Source organism: Psammomys obesus, unplaced genomic scaffold, assembly GCF_907164565.1.
Source record: "Psammomys obesus unplaced genomic scaffold, mPsaObe1.curated_primary_1811, whole genome shotgun sequence".
NCBI lineage: Eukaryota > Metazoa > Chordata > Mammalia > Rodentia > Muridae > Psammomys > Psammomys obesus.
This window is the reverse complement of record NW_026590405.1, coordinates 6,382,626-6,407,678: the sequence shown is the minus strand read 5'-3', so window position 1 is coordinate 6,407,678 and position 25,053 is coordinate 6,382,626. Positions and strand designations below refer to the sequence as shown.

The window sequence follows — 25,053 nt, the reverse complement described above, 5'->3', positions numbered from 1 at the left end:
GCTACCTGCTATGCAGGCCACTGAAGCCACTGAAAAAGACTTGGCACATTTTGCTTTCTTGACCCAGTGACTTCAAAAACCAGCCTTGACGCAGGTGCAGGGAGCACCCCTTCCTCCACACAGCTGCCTCCTGCCAGGCAGAGTCAGGCTGCGTAGTGTCGGGACGGCTGATGCACAGGACTGTCGTTTGGGGTGTTTCTTCTCCGTGGGGACAGAACTTCAGGAAGCTCTAGGCAGTGGGCGGCAGGGCTTTACTTTACAAGGGGGACACTCCGGAGCAAGCTAGTCTCTGGTTCAAGTCCACAGGTGCTGCCCCGAAGTCTGAGAGCATTCCATGACTGCCCTGCCACCCCACCCACCCACACTTGGCGGAAATCGGTGTTTCGACACTGGAGGACAAAATGCAAATGAGAAGTGTGCGACTTAAAGTTTACCAGTTGATACCCAAAAAGTGTTGAGCGTTGATGGCGCGGGTCACCACATATTATCTCTTAAGTGGAGCAAAGAGCAAAAAATGTTTCAAAGTTTGAGTATTTATTAGTTTTTAAATAAAGAGAAGTACTATTTTAACGTCACATCTTGGCTACGTTTCAACATAGGCAATGCCACAAAGAGTACCAAGTTCCCACGCTAAGCCAGGAGTCAGTTTCCTCTCACCCCCCTTGCTGAAGGCTCTTTCCGAGACCCTTTACTTCCCAACTAAACACCACAACTGGCAGATGAGTTCAGCACAAAACCTGTATGAAACAGTGACAGGAGCCTGAAGCAAGCCAGGGGTCACAAGTGGGCCCCTCTACAGATGACCTTCCACACTGGGCACTGAGCATGCTCTGGGCGAGCCCCTGGCGCATGCTCGGGCCTCGGTGGGGCCTCTCAGCACAGGGACAGCACTGCACAGGATGGCTGCGGAGCATGGGGCCACATCCAGGCCAGCGTGGTGTAAGGCATACAAGGGTAGGAGAGGCCATGTCAGCAATAAATAGCATTACGGGAAAATTCCCAGGCAGCAGGGCAGATGCGGTGCCTGACGGCCCAGTCTCTGGGACAGTGAAGGTGTCCAGTTTAAAGCTGACTGTGGGCATAGAGGGCAGAGTTCAGTTTCTGTCACTGCTTCTCCAGGCTTGGTAACAGAAAAGAAAACAGGTTCCCTTCTGTTTTCCTTGGCATGGGAACAGCCTAGACAAGGCCAGGGTCCCAGGAGCGTGAAGAAGGTGGCTAAGCCTGCCATAGCTGGGAATGGAGGACAGGGAAGCCTGCCTACTCACTAGCGTTGAAACAAACATGTAAAGGGGGGAGGGGGTTAAACCCAGAAATATCTGGAATAAAAAAAATGAAAAAAGAAAAAACAAAACTTGAAAAACTGAACAGTTAAGACCCTCTTTCTAAGCCACTTATTTACATACCATATGTCAGAATATAATGCGTGGACAAATGCATCCTGAGGGGAACGTGGCCAACCTACGGGACTCAAGAGCACGTTACAGGACAGATTCTTAGAAAGGTTCATCTCACATGGATTTCTTTTAATGGAAAAAAAATCAGAGAAAATATCTGGCCAGGCTGGGATGAGGCAAATGGGCACGCTTCAGAACCCAAGGGGAGAGTGGGTTCCCTCTCTTGGAGGGCAGGGTGAGCAAGGGAGGAACGGAGCATGCAGGAAAGTACTCAGGAGTTACACCCCAGTCCCCACCCTCAGGAAAAAGAGAAAAAAGTTCCCACCACGCCACACCCCACCCACCTCACTCCACATCCCACAGCGGCACCTCAGTGTACCCTCTCCGCTGCCCACCATGGTGAAAGGAGGCGTAGGAAGGTGAGGGGGTGGTGAGGAGAGCCACAGTTCAGTCTGGTTTCCCCTCTCCTGCTCTGACAGGAAGTCTGCAGTCATCTGATGCCTGACATGGAGCTGGAGTACGTGGCGGTGGCCACAACAGGGGTGCCATTGTTGGCGGAGTAGCCTTGCCTCAACGTCTCAAAGTAGGACGCCTGCACAGGCTTGTGACACTGCAGCACCTTTATGGCCTCTTCTATTGTAAACCACTCTCTCTTCCTTCCTGCGGGGAGAAGAGGGAAGAACTGAGCACAGGCGGAAGCACTGAGGACCATTCCGAGAGCAGGCAGCAGGCTTTGTGGCCACTGTGGGGCCTGTGACCCCAGCACTCTGTAAGGCAGGAGGATCAGGAACTGAAGGTCATCTTTGGTTACTCAGGGAACCCAAGACCAGCCTGGGCTACAAGAGAGCCGACCTCAACCCCACATCCCAGAGCAGTGCTTCTCAGCACGCTTTGTTCCTTAGAGAAGCAAAGCCAGACTCCACATGGTTCCAATATTTCGCAGAGCCCACTGCAGTGCCCGGCTGGTCTGGGCCCCCAGATTAAAGACTGCTCACAGCAGCTTCTCCAGGGCTCTGAGCACCATCGGCCTGCATCTCCAAGGAAGGTCCATCCTCTTCACCTTTGGCAAACATTAACCAGCGTTAACTGCCAGGGTCATGGAGGCTGACTTATAACCTACTATCCTTTTAGTTTTAAAAAAATGTACAAGTGATGGATCTGCCGTTGAAAAGAGAGGGCCGGAGAGATGCCTCAGAGGTACCGGCGATGGCTGTGCAGCCCGGTGCACTGGGCCCAAGCGCTGAACTGACTCCACAGTGCTCTCTGACTCTGCACTCATGCAGTGGCACGCTTCTTCGACATAGACACCACACGTGCTCATTTAGAAAAAGAAAATACAAGGCTGCAGAGACGGCGCAGAGGTTAAGAGCCCCGGCTGTTCTTCCAGAGCTCCTGAGCTCAATTCCCAGCACCCACACGGTGGCTCACAGACGTCTATAATGAGATCTGGTCCCCTCCTCTGGCATGCAGGCCTGCATGCAGACAGAACATTGTATACATAAAAATAAATAATTATTATTTTAAAAGAAAAACAAACAACAAAAAAACATGCAACCTAACAAACAAATCACTACTTTGAGTCAACTTTTATTAAAATTCATGTTTTGTTTTATTTTTTGAGACAGGTTTCTCTGTGTAGCCCTGTCTGTCTGGAGCTTGCTCTGTGGACCAGGCTGGCTTTGAACTCAGGTGGTCCTGCCTCTGCCTCCTGAGTGCTGGGACTGAGGGTGCACACTACCCTGACCGGCTTGTGGAGCTCATATAAACACCGTCTTCGGGCCGGAGTGAGCTCGGTGATGGGCCCTGCCCTCTCAACAGTACAGAGAAGCACACACTCCAGCCAGCAGGGCCAGCAGCAGGGCCATCAAGTCAGCGTGCTAGGCTCCAAGCACATCACTGGCCCCAAAGAACTGGGGAGCCCTGGTCAAGTGACGAAGCCCTCATGCTCCATGTCCTCATCTGTAAGATGGAGAGTGCACAGGCCTGACTTCCTCATCACAGGAAGCTCCTGGGTAAGAGCTGGTGTCAGTGTGTGACACAGTCTGCTTTTTTCTTTCTTAACAGACTCACTTTGTTACACTCTAACTGTTTTGTCCGTGTGGTGTGCACACCGCATGTGTCCCTGGTGCTCATGAAGTCCAGTAGAGGGGATCACAGCTCCTGGAACTGAAGCCACAGAGGGCTGTGAGCCGCCACATGGACTCTGGAATCTGGCCTACGTCCTCTGGAAGAATAGCCATGACTATTAACCTCCAGCCACCAAGGCGTAAATGTTTTTAATTAGAGTCGGTTGTTTTAAATTTTGTATTGTTTCTTAAGTAAATTTTTGTATTATAAAAATGAAACTTGGGAACTAAGAGACGGGTCAGCGGTTCTAGCCATCCCTCCAGAGGACCTGCCTTCAGCTACTAGCGCCCACGGTGGCTCACGACTCTCCTTAACTCTGGTTTGAGGACATCTCTTCTGGTTCTGTGGGCATTAGGCATGTATGAGATGCACAGACATACACACAGACATGACATCCATAAACATAAAAAGGGAGAAATATTTAAAGAGAAAGCCTGATTTAAGAGCGCGGCCCCAGCCAGGCAGTGATGCACGCCTTTAATCCCAGCACTTGGGAGGCAGAGGCAGGAGGATCTCTGTGAGTTTGAGGCCAGCCTGGTCTACAGAGTGAGCTCCATGACAGCCAAGGCTACACAGAGAAACCCTGTCTCAAAAAACAACAGCAAAAGAGCTAGGCCCCAAGCCATGTATCAGACCACACTGCTGGCATTTAACCATTCCCTCATCAGGGATGCTGACAGCCTGCCATTTCAGCATTTATAAATAATGGCATTTTTAACTTACATCTACCTTGGCACATATGTGTATATATAGACAGGTTGTATGTGTGCAGACAGGACCTGGGCCTTATGTGCAATGGGCAAATGCCCTAGCACCAAGCTAAAACCTCAGGCTCTAAGACAAGACCCAGCTTGGTCCCAGCGTGGTCCCACTGTTTGCTTTAACCCCCAGGGCGGCTTCCAGCTCTGTCACTGCAGAGCTTCCCACAACACAGCCAGCCCCTCCAGAGCACAGAGAAAAGAACCCAGAACCCCTGCATAGGGCCAGAGCTTTACCACAGAAGCATAGCCCCTAGCCCTGCTGTCCTGACCTCACTTTGTAGACTAGGCTGGCCTCAAGACTCAGAGAGATGAGCCTGCCTCTGCCTCCCTGAGTGCTTGCTCTTACGTTTTGATAGCCTAACACAAGGGTGAGTCACATCTACTGTCTACTTCCTACTCCGAGGAGGGCCTTGGTGCACAGACACCCTCTCTCCAAGCAGACCGTTGGCTCCGGCCACTTAATCAGGAGTACAGTCTACAGCACCATGAAGGCAGTTAGCATCGCCAGAGACAAATGCAGCGCTGATCACTGTGATCTACATTTCAGACCCAGCAGAGCAATGGGGAGCTGGGTGGGATGGGGCTTGCTGCCCCTTCAGCACTCCGGAGGCTAGGCAGGAGTCAAGAGCAGCCACGCGAGACACAGTGACAAGGCTGAGGGACTCAGTTCTTGCGCTTTAGATGCTCTCACTGGAATTAACACTGAATAATGCTGAGAAGCAAGGAAAGGCTAGTCTGGGCACTAAAAAGCAACGGAACCCTAAAAACCAGGTGTGGCTCCTGCCAAGCTGAGTGACAAGGACAGGTACAAAACATAAGCATCTTTATCTAAAAAGTATAGCAGTAGAGCCATTTTGGGGAGGATGCGATTTTATCTTACAAATATTTCTACTTTTTGTGGCCCTATTCCCAGCCCCAGCTTGTTAGACCTCCACATGCTAACGTCCTAGGCTTTAGGAGGTGTGTGCTGGCTTACCCAGCACACCTCACAGCATCGCTCCCAGCTGGCTCCTGGCTGGGCAAGGTCTGGGCACGACTGAGGGAGCTGCCCCGTGCCCTGTAGTGACTCACCAATGTTCACCGAGTCTTCCCAGTCTTCCAGCACCTCCGTGACAATAAGCACGTACACATACGTCCTGTGCTTCCTCTCCTGGTTCTGAAGGGCACAGAGAGAACAGGGAGAGGCTCTCCTTAGTGGGCTAAGATGCTTCAACATACAATCCCATGCCCCGCCCAGGGAGCCTGGACATGATGCCCTCTGCTTCTGCTGCTTGCCCAAAGGGGGTTCCACCAGAACAGAGAGGGCATGCCCTTTGGACAGATTTCTTCTCTTTTTAAATATGTCTGTGTGCATGCGTGTGCATGTGCCCGTGAAGCCCAGAGAAAGGTGTCTGATCTTCTGGAGCTGGAATCAGAGGTAGGTGTGGGTCCTCTGTGAAAACAGCAAATGCTTCATTTTATTTTTGAGACAGGGTCTCACTGTGTAGCCGTCACTGTCCTAGAACTTGCTATGTACACCACTCTGCCCTTGAACTCAGGGAGATCCTCCTTCCTCTGTCTCCCAGTGCTGGGATTACAGGTGTGTGCCAACATGCCCAGCTGGCAAGCATTCTTAACAGACTCTTCAGGTCCAAGCTTTACACTCTTTTGCTTCTTTCCCCTAATCACAATGTCACAGGAATACGGTGCCTTGGAGGAAGGGCGTGCACAGAATGTGGGTGTGCACCACGATCATCAAAGTGAGCTGAGTAAGGCCTGTGCACTTTCTCCCTGCTGACCTCTACCCCCCATTTCTCATTTCCTAAAACCTCCTTCTACATCCACTCTTCCTGTCTGCTCTCACCTTGGAAGAGCAGGAGGAATGGCAGAAAGGGCATAAACAATTTTTCTACATGTCTGGGGCCAGAGTTTAACTCCAGACCCCACGTAATAAGAAGCTGGGCACAGAGGTTAAGCCTGGAATCTCAGCACTGGGGTAGGAGAGCGGGGGATCTCTGGGACCAACCTAGCCCATCTGGTGAGCCCCAGACCTGCATCCTCTGACTCCACTAACTCTGCGCCTCTCTGTTCCCAGTTCTTTTTTGGGGGGGTGGGGGAAGGGGTGTTGGTTTTTCCGAGACAGGGTTTCTCTGTGTAGCGTTGACTGTCCTGTACTTGCTTTGTAGAGCAGGCTGGCCTTGAACTCACAGCGATCTGCCTGCCTCTGCCTCCTGAGTGCTGAGACTACAGACCTGAGCCAGTACGCCTGGCTCTGTTCCCATTTTTTATCTCCTGAAACCTCCTTTTACACGCACTGTTCCTGTCTTTATTCTACTTTCCTCTCACCTTGGAAGAGGAGGGTAGCATGGCAGTAAGAGGCCCTTTCTCAAAAAATGAGGTAGATGGCTTCTAAGGAACGACACGTGAAGCTGTCCTCGGGGCTCCGGGCCATGTACACACGTGAATCCATACAAACACAAAACAAAAAAGCCGAGGCCGGGTGGGACAGTGTATGTTTTTAATCCCAGCACTGAGGAAGCAGAGGCAGGTGGATCTCTGTGAGTTTGAGGCCAGTGTGATCTACAGAGCAAGTCCAGAACAGCCATAGCTATTACACAAAGAAAACCTATCTGGAAAGAAAGAAAAAAGAAGAAAAGCAGAGAATGTTAGTCTACTGTGCTGCCCGTTCTGACATTCAGGGAGACACACAGGCCCCTTCCAAGATCAGGACAACAAGGCTATTAATGAGTCTTAGAACAAAAGGAACAGACCTAACAGACTTACCTCAAAAATTCCAACTAATCTTCCCAATGTCCCTTTTACTCCAGCCTGAAAGGAGAAAGAATGAACACAGTGAGTTGCTACGTTGCCCAGAGCTTTCCCATAGTCTTGTAAATAGGGGCGTGGGGGCTGCAGGGATGGCTCAGTGGCTAAGAGCACGGGCTGCTCTTCCAGAAGACCTTTTTGGGGCCCAGCACCCATGTCTGGTGACTTACAACTGCCTGGAACTCCAGCTCCAGGGGATGTCACAACCAGAGTGGTCGCAGGAGAGTCCCTTCAAGTCTCTCCAGTCTTTCTCACTCTTGAAGAGTTTGCCAAACAGTTGACTCATGAAGGCCAGTGAAGATATACCAAAAACATTTTGATAATTCATTTATTCACCATGCCACAATTACATGCTGAGCCAGGAAACAAGGTGAATGACAGAGGGACAGCAATGCCCAGGTTGGGGTACAAACATGGTCCACGACAGACAGCAAAATGAGAACTGATACGTCCTTGGCTGCCTGTGTACAAGAGGCTGCAACAGAGTCCAGAAGCCTCAGGACCCAGCAAACAGCCAGTCAATGAAATACCACCACACGCTTCTCCTAGTGACGGGCATCTTGATGGCTAACAAAGTGATGCAGAGCGCATGTAGCACGCTCTTTATTTTTGTTGTGGTTTTTCTTTTTTGATTGTTTTTCGAGACAGGGTTTCTCTGTGTAGCCCTGGCTGTCCTGGACTCACTTTGTAGACCAGTCTGGCCTCAAACTCAGCGATCAGCCTACTTCTGCCTCGACCACCCAACATTGCTTCCAAACTCTTAATACACACTCTTTCTGTCCAAGGCCCTTCTGATTGCTGTTTGGGTTCATGAGCGATGAACATTTCACTTCATTCCAATTCACTGGCTTTCCCAAGTCCAGAGCAGTTTCCACATCTAACTCTTCTTCCACTATGTTACTTTGGTTTCCACATCTCCCACCTCTTTATATAGTTGTTTATTCACTTAAAACTTTTTAATTTATGTCTATATGGTGTGTGCGTGTGCGTGCGTGTGCGTGTGTGTGGTGTGTTCTGGGAACCAAACTCGGGTCTTCCGGAAGACCTTGCACGATTAATTGCTGAGCCCGCTCTCCAGGCGTGTTTTCTAAAATTCTTAAGAGAAACAAAAAAGACTGATTTTTAAAGGACTAGATTCCAGCCTGGCGATGGTGGACGCCTGTAATCCCAGCACTCAGGAGGCAGAGGCAGGCGGATCTCTGTGAGTTCCAGGGCAGCCTGGTCTACACAGGTTCCACAACAGCAAGCTCCACCTAGGGAGACCCTGTCTCAACAAAACAAACAAAACGACAAGATTCCTGGGTGACTTGTATTTTGAAATTAACCTGTTATCTGTCTCAAGTCTATTCTTTTCTATCCAGTCACCTATGGTGGCTTTTGGTATTCTTGTGTTATACAAACTGCTCTCTTGAATTTCCAACAAAGATTTTTCTTCCAAGTCAGCTAGTTCATGAGCTAGCCAGGGAGTGGCCTGAACAAAGCTGTGCTCTTGGCAAGCCCAACTAGAAAGCCAGCTCATTCTCTGCCTTGCTCCCAGGCAGCCTGAACACAAGCCGCAGGTCTCTATCTTGGGTAGGGGAGCTGCAAAAGCCATCACTTGACGTGCGGCGTGCTCTCCCGGGCGGCCACCATCTGTTAATATACACGTTTCTTCAAGTCAAAAACTTAGCAATGGAATGAGCTCCAAACTAAAAGCACAAACCAACCTGTGATCTTTAAAAAGACCTGTTTACTATTTTTATGTACATGAACACTTGCAGTGCCTAGTGCCTAGGGCCTGCAGGTCAGAAGAGGGGTCAGCTCTGATGGAGTTGCAGTACAGACTCTTGTGAGCTGCCAAGCAGGCATTGGGAAGCTGAAACTCGCTCCTCTGCAAGCCCAACAAGGCTCTTAACTACCAAGCCACCGCTCTAGCCCCTCAACTTACAATTTTGACGAGGCAAACAGTAACTTTTTAAGTCAGGGACTCATTTAGCCCACCCAGGCTGGCCCTGTATAGCTGAGATAACCTTGAACTCTGACCCTCCTGCCTCCACCTCCCACAGGCCGGGGTCATAGGCATGATCCTCTAGTTTGTGTGTCGAGGAGATGGGACCCAGAGTCTCAGGCGTGCTAGAAGAGCGCTCATCAGCAGGGTCAGCTCTGAATGTAGCCACAGGAATTTCTGCACTGAGCAACAGCGGGCGTGGCTCACTCTGTCAGGAGCAGTTGGAAGTCATCGAAAAGCATCTTTCAGGGTGACACAGATGTGTTCTTGTAAGTGCAGTACAGCTCAGAAAGTGCTGTCACTGCGCAGAAAAAGCCTCACTTTAGTCTTCAACTTGTAAAAGTTAACACTTTACTGCTCCCTTTACTTTACTTTTAAACTAGTGGGGCATATACTTGACAGAATCTAAAGTCCGCCCGCCACCAATTCATCAATCAAAGGCAGCGCTGCAGCAGGCATGCTGGCTCAGGCCATTAACCCCAGCACCTGAGGGCCGAGGCAGGCGGATCTAGCTCCTGAGCTTGAGGCCAGCCAGGGATACACGGGGCAACCTTGTCTCAGACAAGCAAGCAAACCCAAACAAATGAAAACACAGAAACACTCTCCTATTTGCCAGCTTTAAAAGCTGGAACTTAAGTTTCTTAGAGGAAATCCCCTTAAAGAAATGTCAGAGGCCAGGCACAGTGACTCATGCCTGGAATTCCAGCACTTAGGAGACTGAGGCAGGAGGATTATCTTGAGTTTGAGGACAACCTGGGTCACCCTGCCAAAAACCAGCAACAGCGAAGACAAGGAAAAAGAGGGCTGAGGGGCTTCTTGGGTACAGAGCATGTGTAGCAGGAGGACTGGCTGTGATCCCTAGCGACACACAGCAGTGCGGACAGACAGACTGCAGTGCGGCCGAAGGCTGACGGAGGAGGGCTCTTCATGGCAGGGTCCTCTGGGACCCCTCCTCTCGTCAGCTCATGCTTTCAGCTCCCAGATGGCAACTCTCAACTGTGCAGTCTCCAGGGCTGCCGCAGTGTGAATGCGGGTATCTTTACCACCCACACGACCTCGATGCAGGTTGGGACAGGCGCCAAAGCAGCATCTGGCAGCACCTGCCTCGGGCACCTGACTTGGACGTGTGCAAGTTCAGTCCCAGCAGTGCACACTTGATCCATCATCTTTAGGTCAGATTCTGATCCAGAGAGTCTCTAGTAAATGACACTCTTCACACGGGTAGGGATCTGCCCTTCATCTCCCACGACACAGAGAGCACAGAGAGAGTGCAGAATGCTGGTCCAACATGTGGCAGGCCTGAAGTTTAATTCTCAATAGTGCAAAAGCAGCCAAGCCTGAGCCCGCCAAACAAGTACACTGTGTCCACTCTAGTATTTCCTACCTAGTGAACAAAATCGACTATTTGTTATTATTATTATTTGTTTGTTTGAGGCAGGTTCTTTCTATTAATCTGTCTGTGCTGAAACTAACTCACAGAGATCATCCTGCCTCTGCCTCAGTGCTGGGATCAAAGGCTTGCACCATCACCCCCAACTTGAAAACCCTTAAAAAAAAAAAAAAAGACACAAAACAAAACAAAATTGTGTCTGTTTCTGCTTGAGGATGTCTTGTACCTACACGGAAGAACTGTCCAAACCCTAAGTCTGAAAGGCCACGTGGTTACACAACCCAGGCAAAGCAGTGGCAGGCCACATGGACGGAGTGCCACAAGGAGTCCTACTTTAGCACCCAGTGGACCAGCTCTTTCCAAATGGCTCCTTCCCTCATGGTAGGTGTCTGGTAGGCACAGATGGCACCCTACTTGCAGGCACAGCCCTCACTACCAGGGCACCCAGACTCTGTCCAATTGTACAATGTGGCTCAACTGGGGAAGGTATGCCTGAGCCCAGTATGCGGCGAGCATGGGCTCAGCGGTGCTTCATGGGACCCAATTCAGGTCAAAAGTTCCTAGGAGGGTATCTCTTGGGGACTTGTGGGGAAGATTTCCTACCACAATAGACAGAGTGGACAAAAAGAAACACTATACTTCTGGCCCGTCCAGCAGGGACCTGAAACCTGGAGCTACTGCAGTTACCTTGTGACCCTAAAGTGAAGGCCAAAACCACCAGTGAGACGCCGACATAAAACCGTGACCGAAGCTGCTGACGCTCAAGTGGCCAACCTTGGACTGGAGAAAACAGGGTGGAAGTGAGCTCTAGCAAGGAGCGCTTTCTCCGTGCTGAAAAGCTCCTTCTTCCTTGAATCAAAGGCAGTTAGTTTTCTGTGGAAGATTAAGGACGGTGTGTTGAAGCTCCCTGTACACGACAGAAAGCTCAGTCCCAGGAGGAGCCCCTGGGGCCAACTCTAATGTAAGGGCTGGCAGGAGGACAACCACAAACAGTGTGTGGTCATCAAACATTCGACACAGGACAAGGACCACACTGAGGGTACCTGGAAATGGAAGAAAGCCAGCAGAGGCCAGCAGAAACAATCCACAAGGTTTTTACTTAAAACGAAGTATTTTAAAGAGCAAAAGGGAGAACAGGGCTAGAGAGCGCTCGGATGTTAGAAGCACATCGGCTTTTACAGAGGACCTAGGTTTGCTCCCCGCACCCACAGTTGGAAGCTCACTACTTCTAACTCCAGTTTTAAGGGGTCACGTGCCTCCTAGTCCCCGAAGGCACTTAAAACTCATATGGCACACACACATTCATGTAGGGACACACACTAACAAAACAAAACAAAACTCTTTTTTAAAAAAGGAAAATTCACTGGGCAAAGGAGCACACACTTTTACTCCAAGGACTCATGGCGGCAGAGGCAGGCAGATCTCTGAGAGATTGAGGTCAGCCTGGTCTACAAAGGATGCCCAAGGCTACACAGGAAAACCCCACCTCCAAAAAAGGGATATTAGTAAAGTATTTCTATTGCCACTAGCTAGCCATTATCAAATATTAACATGTAACTTGGTACCTTAAAAATATACTTCTTTTTTAATTTATTTATTTTATATACATTTGGTGTTGGGCATGCATATATGTCTGTGTGAGGGAGTCAGATCCACTGGAATTTGAGTTACAGACCAGAAAGCTGTGAGCTGCCACGTGGGCGGTGGGAATTGAACTCTGGAAGAGCAGCTGATGCTCTTCACCGCTGAGCCGTCTCTCCAGCCCCCACATTTATATTTCTTATTTATTTTGTGTATATGCACAAGCCACAACACGTGTGAAGGTCAGAGGAGTAAATTCACCTTGGGAGTAAGTTCTCTTCTTCCATGCACATCAGAAGGTTAAACACAGCTGTCAGACTTGACAGCCTTTGTGCCTGCAGCCATCTTGCAGGCCCCAGAAATAATAATATTATTATTGTTGTTAAAACTACAATAGCCAGGTGTGGTTACACAGGCCTTTCTTTAACCTCAGCACTCAGGGAGGCAGAGGCAAGTGGATCTCTGAATTAGAGGCCAGCCTGGTCTACAGAGTGAGTCCAGGACAGTCAAGGCTACACAGAGAAATCTGTCTTAAACAAACACACAACAAAACCCAGCAACAAGCCTCTGGTACGCCTGCCCCTCTGCTGTAAGGAGCCCTGACAGGGCACCCACTGCCCTGTTCACTGGCCCTCTTTCTGCTCAGGCTTATACCTGCTTTTCACAGCATATGGCATTTTCTACAGGTTTCTCTATAACAACAACAAAACAAAACAAAAACAAAAAACAATGACCCCCGTCACTGGACAGTTGTGGCTATGCTGATGCAGACAGCTCTAGTAAATTTGACTGACCTGTTCAACTTAGCTGTTTTAGGAAATTACCACTGTTTAGCCCCATAATAAAGATAATGTAAGGGGCTGGAGAGATAGTCCAATGAGCAGTGGCTGTTCTTGCAGAGGACCCAGGTTCGATTCCCAGCACCCACATGGTGGTTCACAACCGTCAATAACTCCAGTTTCAAGGGGACCCAAGACCCATTCCTGGCCTCTGCATATAATTCACAAACGTGATGCATTTACATACACGGGGGGAAAAGAAATAACAAAATCTAAACACAAAAGCCACTGTACCAGGGCCTTGTGTCCACATGGTCATGGGGTTGCTACAGCACTGAAAGGCAGACCTGTGCATCAGGGGAGTGAGCGTCACCACTCCTGGATGCTATTAGCGGTCTTCATCACAGCAGAGCAGCTGCAGCTCGGCTCCATCCCAGCTCTCCCTGGGCCCACGGCCTCTGAGGGACTTGGACAGGGAGCTGCCCCTGTCCTCCCCTGAGACTTACTCTGGCTGACAGACTGTATGTGGAGTGGCCTGACGGCCCCACACTGAGGCTGCAAGGGCGCTCCACTTTTCTTCGTGGGACCCTGCGAGGATGTGACGATGCCTTTTCTAGCTGCCCGAAGGATGGAGGACCACAGCTTCTCGGGCCTATAGCTTGCTGGTCTCTAACCTGGAGAGGGAGGCGGGATCAAAGCTAACCTCTTCAGGCCACTGACTGGGAGTACTGTGACAGCACTTGAAGCACACCCCCTCCCATGAGCTGCCGTCACTTTTGTCCCTCCTCCACACTCAGTGTCCACTGTTAGCTAACCCCCACTCACTCAAGAGAAGTGAAGCTATATCACAGCGCTTTTCATGTCTTTGCTTGGTGGTACTGCAAGATCTTGTGCCCCTTGCGGAAGCCCTTAACCACAGGGCTGGCTAGAGCCCAGCCCTTGACTTTTTTGAGTCAGGGGCTTGCCAAGCAGTTGGGGCCGTCTTCGAGTTCATAATCCTTCAAGCTCTACCTCCCTGGTTCTGGGATCACAAGTTAAAATCACGCACTTTCTTGTACGTGCAAGGAAAAGTTGGGTTTTGTTAGTGTGGTGCTGGGGACTGAACCGGGGGCTAGTATGTGAAAAGCACCGTGTGATCTCACTCTGCCAAGCTGCCCTTGAACTTGTTCTGAGTGAAGGATGACCCTGAGCCCTGGTCCCCGCCCTCACTTCCCGGATGGCTGGGCTGCAGGTGCGCACAGCCAGGTCTGCTCAGCACTCATGCTCTGACGCGGGATCCAGTATTCTTTCCAGATGCTTCCGGCTTTCAAATTTGTATGTTATTATCAGTGTGTGCACTGAGGCATATGCATGCCACGGCACCACGTGAAGATCAAAGGACACCGCTGTGGAGTCAGTTCTCTTCTTCTACCAGATTTTATTATCTTGAGACAGGGTTTCTCTGAAACCCTGGACTGTCCTGGAACTCACTCTGTAGAGCAGGCTGGTCTCAAACTCAGAGATCCCCCGGCCTCTGCCTCCCTATTGCTGGGGTTAAAGGTGGGCGCCACCACGCCTGGCTCTCTCCTTCTACCTTCATGGGAGCTCCTGAGTTTAAATTCAGGTTTGCCCACTGTTTTCGCTTTGAGAGAGGATCTTGTTTGCTCAGAATAGCTTAGAGGCCAGGATCTTCCCAAAGGCCTCAGTGAGACGCTTTCCAGAACACAAGGCAGAGAGCCGAGGAAGCACCAACAGCCCCGAACGCATACACATTTGTGCGCACCGTGCAGGGTCTCTATAGGATGGGATACCAGTGAAGACTCTAAATTTCCTTGCTGTGCGGTAAGCTCTGCTAGGCAGCTTGCCTCTGTAACTTCAGTGAGCTGAAGCTGCTGACACGACTTTTCAGGCAGAGCACGTGTCCAGGCCCAGTGTCCTGCCCATGGAGGCTCTGCCGTTAGTGTCTGCTGAAGTCACTGGGAACCCACGCACACCCTTCCTGATGCCTCAAGGTCCTTCCTGGAATGTGGAGCTGGATGGCAAAGCAAACACAAGTGTTCTGGAAGGCTCTTCTGGACCCATTTCACTTAACAGGAGCCTGGCTGTTGTCCCAGTAATTCAACTCTACTCGACAGGGTCCAACGCAAGCTAGTCCAAACACAGCACAATGCTCCCCAAAGCAGATTCTAATCTCTGTACTTAGCTACTGAATTAACTGCTCACCAATGGGTAGCATTCAATTATGTGTGATAAGCTGAGTAAAAAGACAGCTTTTCTGTCCTTCTTTTACATTTAGCTTTTGATACAGAGTTCTGGGATAGCCCAGGATAACTGTGACCTCCTGACCCTCCTGCCTCACCTTCCTGAAGGCTAGGAATCCAGGGGGGAGTCACCTTTCTCAGCTCACATATCATTTTACTTCTGTTTTGGTTGGCTGGTTGGTTTTGGTGTTTTGTACAATGTCTATGTGGCTCTGGCTGTTGTGGACCTTGCTGTGTGAACTAGGCTGACCTCAAACTCACAGAGATCCACCTACCTTTGCTTCCAGAATGCAAGTATGAAAGCCATGTGCCACCATACCTGGCTATTTCAGCTATAAAATGGCTGAAAGATAACTTGGATATTTATTTACACTGAAAGTGTGCTACCAGTATAATACCTTTAAATTAGGCCAATTCCTTTAGTAACTTCTTGGACTGAAGACCTGCTGGCAATGTAAGGCAACTAACAAAATGAATGTATTTATAAACTCACCCTCCCTGTAACTGGGAGGCAGGGGAAGAATTAAGTACTGACAGCAGCAAAAAGCCCTGATTAGTACCTCAGGTGCTTAGTGTGAAGGCACAAAGGGAAGTGACAGGCTGTGACAGGGCTGGAGAGACAGCTCCAAGCTCAGGAGCACTTGCTGCTCTTCCAGAGGCTCCACTGTTGCTGTTTGTTTGTCTGGAGACAAAGGGCTTATCTGGCTCACAGGTCACAGCCCATCACCAAAGGCCAGGGCAGGAACCCAGGCAGCTCCTTTTACCTGCGTGGCCACCTTTTCACCCCAACAGTTTCTCACAAACCACACACACACACACACACACACACACACACACACACACACACACACACACACTGAATAAAGGCTGTTGGAGGAACAGGCAGGGGAAGGTAGAAAGATGCCCACTGGCCATGCAAGTGGCAGCCCTGAGTGGGCAGGTAAGGTGAAAGAAAGCTGTGTTACCCAGGAAGAAAGGAGAACAAAGAGGCAAGGCACTCAAGCTCAGGACATTCAGGGCAAAGTGGAGAGGAGGAGGAGGAGAAGATGATGATAATAATACAATATTTACACAACTATATAATGATAGTAATTAATAATATTTAGGCAAGAGCTTACGTAGCGCTGGCTCAGCTGCAACTCACTGTGTAGACCAGGGTGGCCTCGAACTCACAGAGATACAACTGCCTCTACCTCTTGTGTATGGGAATGAAAGGTGTATGCTGTCATGCCCAACATAGCTTTCTACATTTTTACTTGTGTGTGTGTGTGTGTGTGTGCGCGCGCATGCACGCGCACCACAGCATATGTGTTGGGTCAGGACAACCTGCATGAGTTGTTTTCTCTTCCTGCCATTTGACTCCTAGGGCTAGAACTCCGGTTGCCGGTCTTAGAAGCAGGTGCCCCTACTTGCTGAGCCACCTTGCTGGCCTTCCACCTCCTCTCTTATTGTTTTTAATGAACTTCCAGTTTGCTTCTGTATCTGATATTTGAGAAGCCTTAAGAAGGCTATGGTGGAGAAGAAAGGCTATAGCAAGCAAAAATTCACAGAGAAGAAAACAGACCAAAATGCTACTGGTAGTATAAAAAAAAATTATTTTCTTTTTACTTTTCTGTTTCCAAATGTCCACATTAAAAACAAATGCTTGGGGGCTGGAGGGATGGCTCAGAAGTTAAGAACAATGGCTGTTGTTCCAAAGGTCCTGAGTTTAATTCCCAGCAACCACATGGTGGCTCATAACCATCTATAATGAAATCTGGTGCCCTCTGCTGGTATACAGGCACAAATACAGGCAGAACACTATATGAATAATAAATCTGTAACAGACAAACACACACACACACACACACACACACACACACACACACACATACTTGGTGGGGCCTAGTGGCACTTGCCTTTAAACCTGAACTTGGAAGGGAGAGGCAGGTGGGTTTCTGTGGAGCCCTATATAGGGGGGCTATATACAGAGACCCTGTCTCAAAAAATAAAACCAACAACAAATTGGCTGGGTGTGGTGGCATACACCTTTAGCCCAGCACTCAAGAGGCAAAGACAGGCAGATCTCCGTGAATTCAAGGTCAGCCTGATCTACCATAGACGCTACCAGGCTAGCCGGGATACAAATGAGCCCGTCTACAAACACTGGGGCTGGAGAGCACTTGCTGCTCTTGTCTACCTCTAGCTGCAGGGGAGCCACCCTCTTCTGCCCTGCACAAGCACCTGCATACACGCGGCACACTGTCCCAAATACGAGTAAGGAATAAATCTCTTAACGTACAATGCTACCAAAGGACACATACTTGGAGTAGACACTACAAGGTGATGCTGTGAATGTTCACACGCTCAGCCGCGAAGTCACAATCTTCCACAAAATGCAGTCACCAAGCTGCACACCCAGGAGTTGCAGACAGCACGCAGACAGCAGGAGGAAGCCAGCAGTCAGATGTGTGCTAAGCTCAAATGGAAAGCAGATGTGACAACTGCAGAAGACAGGCCAGCACCAACATAGCACAGATTCTGTGCGTGGGTCCATGCATGCACATGTACGCGGGGCATGTGGGTGGTGGTCGGGGAGCAACAGCCAGCGCTCTCAATTACTCTCACTCTGTTTTCTGAGACAGGGTCTCTCAGGGATGCCGGAACTCGCCTGACTGGCTAGGCTGGCCGGCCGGAATGGCCTGGCTGCTCCGGCCCTCACCTCCGCACTGCTGAGAGGGCAGGCGCATACCAGTGGGCGCCGAGGACAGAACTTAGGCCCTCACACGGCGCAGCAAGCACCGTGCTCACCGAGCTCTTCCCAGTGGCTTCAGGCTCTCCATGTGTGCCAGCTTCTGTGTTTTTTAAATTTTGGCTAATTTGATAAGGGCATGATACCTGCTTGTCTTTTAGTAAAAAAAAAAAGTCAGGTGTGGTGGTCCACTCCTTTAATCCCAGAACCCAGAAGTCAGAGACACATGGATCTCTGCAAGTGTGAGGGCAACCTGGTCCACACAGTAAGTTCCAGGACAGTCAGAGCTATGTAATGGCTGGGCATGGTCTGGGACACAGAGACAGGTGGTGGCAGGGACAGGCGTACAACAACCTGGTCTTCACAGGGCATTCTAGGCAACACGACACAATGAGACCCTGCCTCAAAAGCAACAGCAAAGTGTATGTGTATGTGGAGGCCAGTAGGAGGCCTGGCACTGGAGTCACCCGTAGCTGTTAGCAGCAAGGGTGCTGGGCTCTGCAGCCAAGAGCCATCTTGTCAGCCCCTGACACCAGTGAGATGGGCCATGTATCTGTCTTTATTTGCATCTTCCTTTCCACCTTTAGGAGAGAGCTACCGGCTCTCTCCAGTCCATCCACAGGTCTGAGCACCTCTGTGCAGGCCCCTGCTGCACTCACACCAACACCCTCCCTCTACGCCTAACAGCAGGCGCCTGGCAGTTAGCAGGTGACCACGAGTAACTCAGCAGCCGGCATCTACAAGGACAAAAGGAACTCCTGACCTGCCAAAACAGCCTTCTCCACAAGTGTAGAAAGGTGCGAGGATGTTTGCGTTTTCTGTGACCACAGCGGTATGGGGGTGGTGACTGGCACACAGTAGGAAGGGGCCAAGACAGCTTGATGCAATACAAAGGACAGTCTGAGAGCAAGCACGGCTGTTTCTGAAGCTCTGCCACGCATTTTATGTGGGTGGGAAATCTGGTCTTAACTCTCGAAGCCTAAAATACAAATCTCTCCTAGTTTGTGAAGATTAGCACTGGAGAACGTATTAGTTATGACACATTTACTCTAGAGAGGAGGTAAGTTAGATCATCACTTGGCACTCGGAGGGCGGTGAACACCACAGCCAATGTGCAAAAGCCCACCGTGGGGCCCCCTCACCATCCACAGTATCTGCTGTGTGAGTCAGCGATGCATGCCTGGGGTTGTGGCAGTCGGAGGTTCACATCAGGTGTGCTCCTCAATCCATCTTTCTCAGTGTGGGTTTCTGCTGCTGTTTGTTTTAAAGGCAGGTCTCCCTGTTACTCAGGCTGGCCTGGCTTGGAACTCACAGATCCGCCAGTCTCTATCCCTGCGTGCTGGGTTTAAAGGGAACACCGCCATGCCTAGCTCAGTGCTACATTTCTGGGGGTCCCAGGATCCACCCTCAGGTCCTCATGCTTGCACAGCGCACACTTCACCCACTGCGCTGCCTCGCCAGCCACTCTCCCCTTCCTTGCTTTTGTCTGTTGGAGGCAGGTGTCCTGAGGATGAATTGGACCACTGCTCCCAAAAGCCGGGGTTCCGGTGTGCTCCGCCGTGCCCAGCTTAGCACCTTACTGACAGGTAAGGTCTCTACAGACGTCACATCTACACTGAGGCGACGGACCAAGCGGCTCCAGAGTTGGGAGGTTCTTTCCTGCCTTCTTTCTGTCTGCAAAAGCCCCTATCGGGCTGAAGGAGCCGTGGAGCTGATGTAAGTCACTAAGTGATGTCCTCCTGCTGCTCTACCTAAGTTCCCTCTAGTGCTCTCCATCTGTCACCAACCCACATAGCCTAGTCAACCATGAACAGCCCACATCACCACCAAGCAGCATTCCTCTCTTGTGACGGTCAGTGCTGACTGCCATCAGGCTAACACTAACCACACTAACACACTAACCACACTAACACACAAGCCTCTGGAGTACCTGTGATACCCTACTTTAGGGTAATGGAGGTCAGAAGGCCCACTGTAACTCTATGTGGCAACATCCATGAGCCGGGAGTCTTGGGCTGAATGACAGGAGAGAGGGAGCCGGCACCATCATTCATCTTTTGCCTCCTGACTGGGTACAATGTGACCGAATGCCCCAAGCTCCTGCCCACACATCCTCCCTCTATGCCACCATAAACCCGTCCTCCCTGCAGCTACTCCCATCAGGTATTTTATCAAAGCAAGACAAGCAACCGGCATACCACCCTCCCCCGAGCTCCTTCTGAAACCAACAGGACGGTGGCAGTACGAGCCATCGTCCTGGGCACATGGCAGCTCTGCTCACTGTAAGTACCATGTTTCAGAAGGGACAGATGTACAAGCCAATTAAAATCTTACAGTGCAAGCTGGTCGTGGTGGCCTGTGATCCCAGCACTCAGGGAGGCAGAGGCAGGCGAATCTCAGTTCCAGGCCAGCCTGCTCTACAAAGTGAGTCCAGGACAGCCAGGGCTACACAGAGAAACCCTATCTCAAAAAAACAGAAACAAAACCAAAAAGAAAAAAAAAATTTAGTGTAATTTAATTGGCTGTGAAGCAGAAAAGGTCTGGTTCAAGGCCAACTTGGGCTATACAATAGGACCATAACTCCAAAATCTACCAATCTATTAATAAGTCAATCTAATCAGTTTTTAAAAAGTCCTCAGATGAGTGCCTTGTTCGTACTGTAATGAGTGTGTGTTGCGGGGGGAGATGATGTTGGTTGGAAAGCTAGGATCCAGCTCCCACTCAGCCAGCATTCTAGCATGAGCTCCACTCCTGCCCCAGAAATAGTTCACTATGGTCCTTTCTTGTTCTTACCTGAGGTACAAGCAGGATCTAGGGGAGCCACCAGCAACCCTGGGCAGATACCATGGGGCAGACTAGGAAGGCTGCAACAACTGAGAAGCAGCTGTGAACTCGGCTGTGCCAGGAGGCAGGCCGGCCCAGAGGGCGCTGCAGCAAGCAGACATTCTAAACTTTCTCTGTCTGTGGGGAAAATCTTCAACGAGGGTAACAGTCCAGCCTGCTATGGGAGCTATTTTTGCACAGAACAGTGTGCTAAAAATGTGGGGGAAGGCAGTAAGTCGAAGGGCAGCCCACTAACCTGGGCAGTGAGCCCAAACAGCAAAAGGCCGGAGGAGCCAAGGAATGGCAGGAAGGGCAATGTGGGGGTGGGTGGGGTGGGGTGGGGGGGGGGGGAGAGCTGCAGAGAGCTGGCTGCACCCTGCTCTGCACACGTCCTACTCTGTGTCCGGTTCTCTGTCACCATGAGAACACTCGTGGCTCACCGAGACATGTGAAAGGCCAGGCTCTTAAAAACGGGAGGTGGCAGTTTCAGATCCAGCCCCTCTCCCTTTTGGCCAAGGTTTTACATTTCCTGCATAATGACAAGAAGGACTAAACCAGCTAGGCTTGGTGGCGCACACCTTTAATCCTGGTCTACAGAGCAAGCTCCAGGACAGCCAAGGCTGTTACATAGAGAAACCATGTTAAAAAGAAAAGAAATGGGGGCTGGAGAGACGGCTCAGTGGTTAAGAGACTGGCTGCTCTTCCAAAGGTCCTGAGCTCAATTCCCAGCAACCACATGGTGGCTCACAACCATCTATAATGAGATCTGCTGCCCTCTGCTGGTGTGTATGCATATAAGCAGGCAGAGTACTGTGTAATTAATTCCTGTGCACTGTCCTGTGACTCTCACATGTGAGATAGTATGGTAGACTATACACACATACACACTGGGGGGTGGGGGTGGGGGACGGAGAACCCAGCCATAGAAGAAAAAGATGAGCTTTTCAGAGCTGGACATCAAACCAAAATGTGCTCTATAAGACAGAACTAGCAACACACCTCACAAGTGCTAACCTCAAGCAGGAAGACGCATGCGCACACAACTCTGAGTAGCTTCCCTTCTCTCTAGTCTCTACAACCATCACTCTGATATTTTTGGTTGTGAGCCTAGCCTTTAACGGCTGAGCCATCTCTCCAGCCCCAACCATCACTCTTATTTCAGCCTGACTCCACAACTCATGGTAACAGCTCAGACATCACTTGGCCTTAGGCACTGTGAAAACGGCGGAAGCCAGCTAGATTTAGACCAGACTCCTGCAGCACGGGTCCTCTTAACTGGGCCACAGCCTCATCCTCTTGAAAGAACCGTACAAAAGTCCTGAGAGGCCCAGGTCTAGGCAAGCAAAATACAAAGCCACAGTGCCCTCAAGAGCTGCCCTGAGCACACCTAGGTCTCAGACCCTGTGAGATGGGAGACCCTCATCTCGCTCCAGAGAAAAATAAAAGCTGCCATCCATGTTCCTGCCCCTCCTAACACTTCCCTCGGGGGATGTCAGACAAACCCCTCTGATCTAGCACATTCACAAACAAACAGTTAAGTCCTCCAGACCTCCCCCTAGAGGAAGGCCCACAGCATGTTATACTCACTGTTCTTTCAAATATTAATTTTCAGATTGCAGTTTTTGTTCACTTATACTTCCTATAAGGTGTTAATCTCAATGAAGGCAAAACTCAAATCTGTTGCGTAATTTCTGTATTTCTTGCAGGGGGCTCAGGGCTTGTTGCAAGACAGAATGGGCACAGGCTACTTGCTGAATAGCCGCACAACGTTCAGTTGGTGAGAAGCTTAAAAAGGTGCAGATCTGCAGGGAATTCTGTCCTACTTTCACAGTCATGGACCTTCCCTCTCGGTTAGCAGGGACCAGAATGGAAGGTAGCAGATATGAGCAAGGCATTCGTTCCTCACATGAGTCCGGGCCTGCTCAGAGCCGAGCCCATGAGCAACTAGGAGACTCCAATCTGACTAGGTTGAGAAGGATTTGCTAAGGGATAAGAACAGCTCACAGAATCACACTGACAGGTGAGGAGACAAACCTTCAGGCCAAGGGGCTGCTGCCTCTAGGAGGGTCCAGGAAGCAGCCAAATAAAAGCAAAAGAAACCAGCCAAACCAGGAAGCAAGCACTACTGCTGCCAACCGTAGAATCGTGTCTCCTTTCTGGGACAGGCCAGCTTCTCCCTGAGGCCCCTGGCTTCCGCCCTGTGGCCAAGCCTAGGCAGGGCTTTAGACTGCGCCCCATGGGAACTTAGCTTAGTCCACATCCACAAGTCTGGAAAAGCACTCTGGCCTTCTGGCCCCTCGTGCACCAGGTGACTGGGATGGTGTGGAGTTGGCCCCTCCAGAGCTGAGCCTCCAAGGGCCCCTCCAGCTCCGCTGGGAAGCTGAGAACACCACTTCATGAACGTCAACCGCAGTCACCTGGAATCGTATGGGCACCGATCTGCAGCTCTGGGTGGGGCCAGAACTCCCTGTTTCTAACACGCTGCTGGCCAGTGCTGAGGGTGCCAGTCTCCTATGCACTCTTGAAGGAGGACGTCTCGGTCCTATTTTCACAGGTGCTGTCTTTGTTGACACGCAGCCAGGCCCATAAGCTTCCGCACTGTCCCTCTGGCTACCTCTGTGATAGAGGCTGACCACGCGGCACCTGTGTGGAGCTTTTGTCTAACTGCCTAAGGTTCAGATTATCAGGGTTTTGTCTCTTCAGAGTGTCTCAGGTAGTCCAGGCAGGAGTCTACTGATCTTCCTGCCTCCACCTCCCCAATGCTAAGATCCCGGGTGTGCATCACCACACCCAAACACTCATCCACACTTACACTGTAGAAAAAGCATGTTAAGTAAAACAGAAATACATTTCTAACCAAATAAAGATTTTATAGCCATGTGGTGGTACACAGGCCTTTAATCCCAGCAGCTGGAAGGCAGAACCAAGTGGATCTCTGTAAGTTCAAAGCTAGCCTGGTCTACAGAATGAGTTCCAGGGCTACACAGAGAAACACTGTCACGGGAAAAAAAAAATTCTACTCTTTTTTATTATCTACTTTCGAGGCAGAGACCCTCCTGTTTTGTCTCCTGGGTGATAGGACTAAAGGTGTTTGTTTGAGACAAGGTTTTGATCTGTAACCTACTTGTCTTGAACTCAATTCAGTATGTAAACCAGGCCCACCTCAAATTTACAGTGATCCTCCTGTCTCTGGCCCAGTGTTGGAACTTTGGGTGTGAAACACTACAGTAGGCTGCTCACTCTGAAAGGTTCTCAAAGCCAAGCAGCAGCATGCAGCAGCTCTACAGGCTGGAGAACAGTCAGCCTCTGGCAGAAGCTGGTATGAGCATGCTCATGGGAAACGACCCTGAAACACCAGACACAGTCTGCTGGAGGCTTCAGGGAGAAGGGTCCTCTTCCTCCAAATGTGAGCAAACATGCAGACCTGTGTTTGAAGGTGAGAATGAAACAACGGTGGCCAGGCTGCTACCACAAGGAGACAGGCCAAGACAAGAGCCAAAGTAGCAAGGGCAGTGGAGAAGGGAGGACTTGGAGGGGCAAGGCCACTGCCTGCAGGGGTCCCAGTCCAGGTGTGGCTGACAGACAGAGGAGAGAGACAGACAGCAAAAGTGGCAGAGCCTGAAGAATGCTCCGGGGAAGAAAACTACGGAACTTCAGTAAGAGCCAACCAACAGACAGGCCAGGAGGGCTGTGCTGCTGTCGGCAGGGGGTCACGTAGCTCAGGCTGCCTCCAATTCACTCTGCTGCTGAGGACCTTCAACTTGTCCTCCCGCCTCCCCTTCGTAGTGCAGAGATTTCAGGCGTGCACACGATGCCCGCTGATACAGTGCTGGACCAACCTCAGGACGTGAGGCATGCTAGGTGGCCACTCTACAAACTGAGCCACAGCTGAGCCACAGCCGAGCCGGAAAATGTCTGGTTGGTCTTGGTAGTGCTGGAGTTGACCCTTGCACACGCTAGGCAAGCACTTTACCACTGAACTGTCTTCTCGGGGCCCTAGGAGTGTCCTAAGTGGTTCTGTATGTGCAGAGAATCAGACCTGACACCCTCTAGAACAAGCAAACAGATTTTTAAAAACACTGTGTGTGCCAAGGAAAACCACACTACTGTGTTCACCACCCATTCTGAGCGAGGCTGTACTCAGAGCCGAGCATGGTAGTGCCAGCACAGGCTATGGAAGAACACCAGTTTCTTCCTCTTCACTTCCCCTCTTGGACTTTCTCTCTCCCCTGGACCGTCAACAATTTTAGAGTGGAGAGAACCTCTGAGGACTGAACACTGAACCACACCCCCAGCCCTCCTAGGCTGGAAGTTCCCACAAGGTGACTTGATTCTCCTGGCACATTTAATAAGGCCTGGGTGTGGTCAAGGACATCAGCCCATGCACATGCAAAATGTGCCTGAGTCCTGTCATCTCTCAAGTTGTACCAGCACT

The 25,053-nt window shown here is 50.5% G+C and overlaps 1 protein-coding gene across 1 annotated transcript in view; it reads right to left on the bottom strand.

Moving 5' to 3' along the window:
• Positions 1-517: 517 nt before the first annotated feature.
• Positions 518-25,053, bottom strand: part of Nudt3 (nudix hydrolase 3) — a 60,026-nt gene continuing 35,490 nt past the window's right edge. Inside the window, exons 3-5 of the mRNA XM_055607250.1 lie at positions 7,046-7,090; positions 5,354-5,438; positions 518-2,054 (exon numbers count right to left, since the gene is read on the bottom strand). Of these exons, the coding sequence (XP_055463225.1) occupies positions 1,885-2,054; positions 5,354-5,438; positions 7,046-7,090 (300 nt within the window). The 3' untranslated portion in view covers positions 518-1,884. The remainder of the gene's footprint in view (positions 2,055-5,353; positions 5,439-7,045; positions 7,091-25,053) is intronic.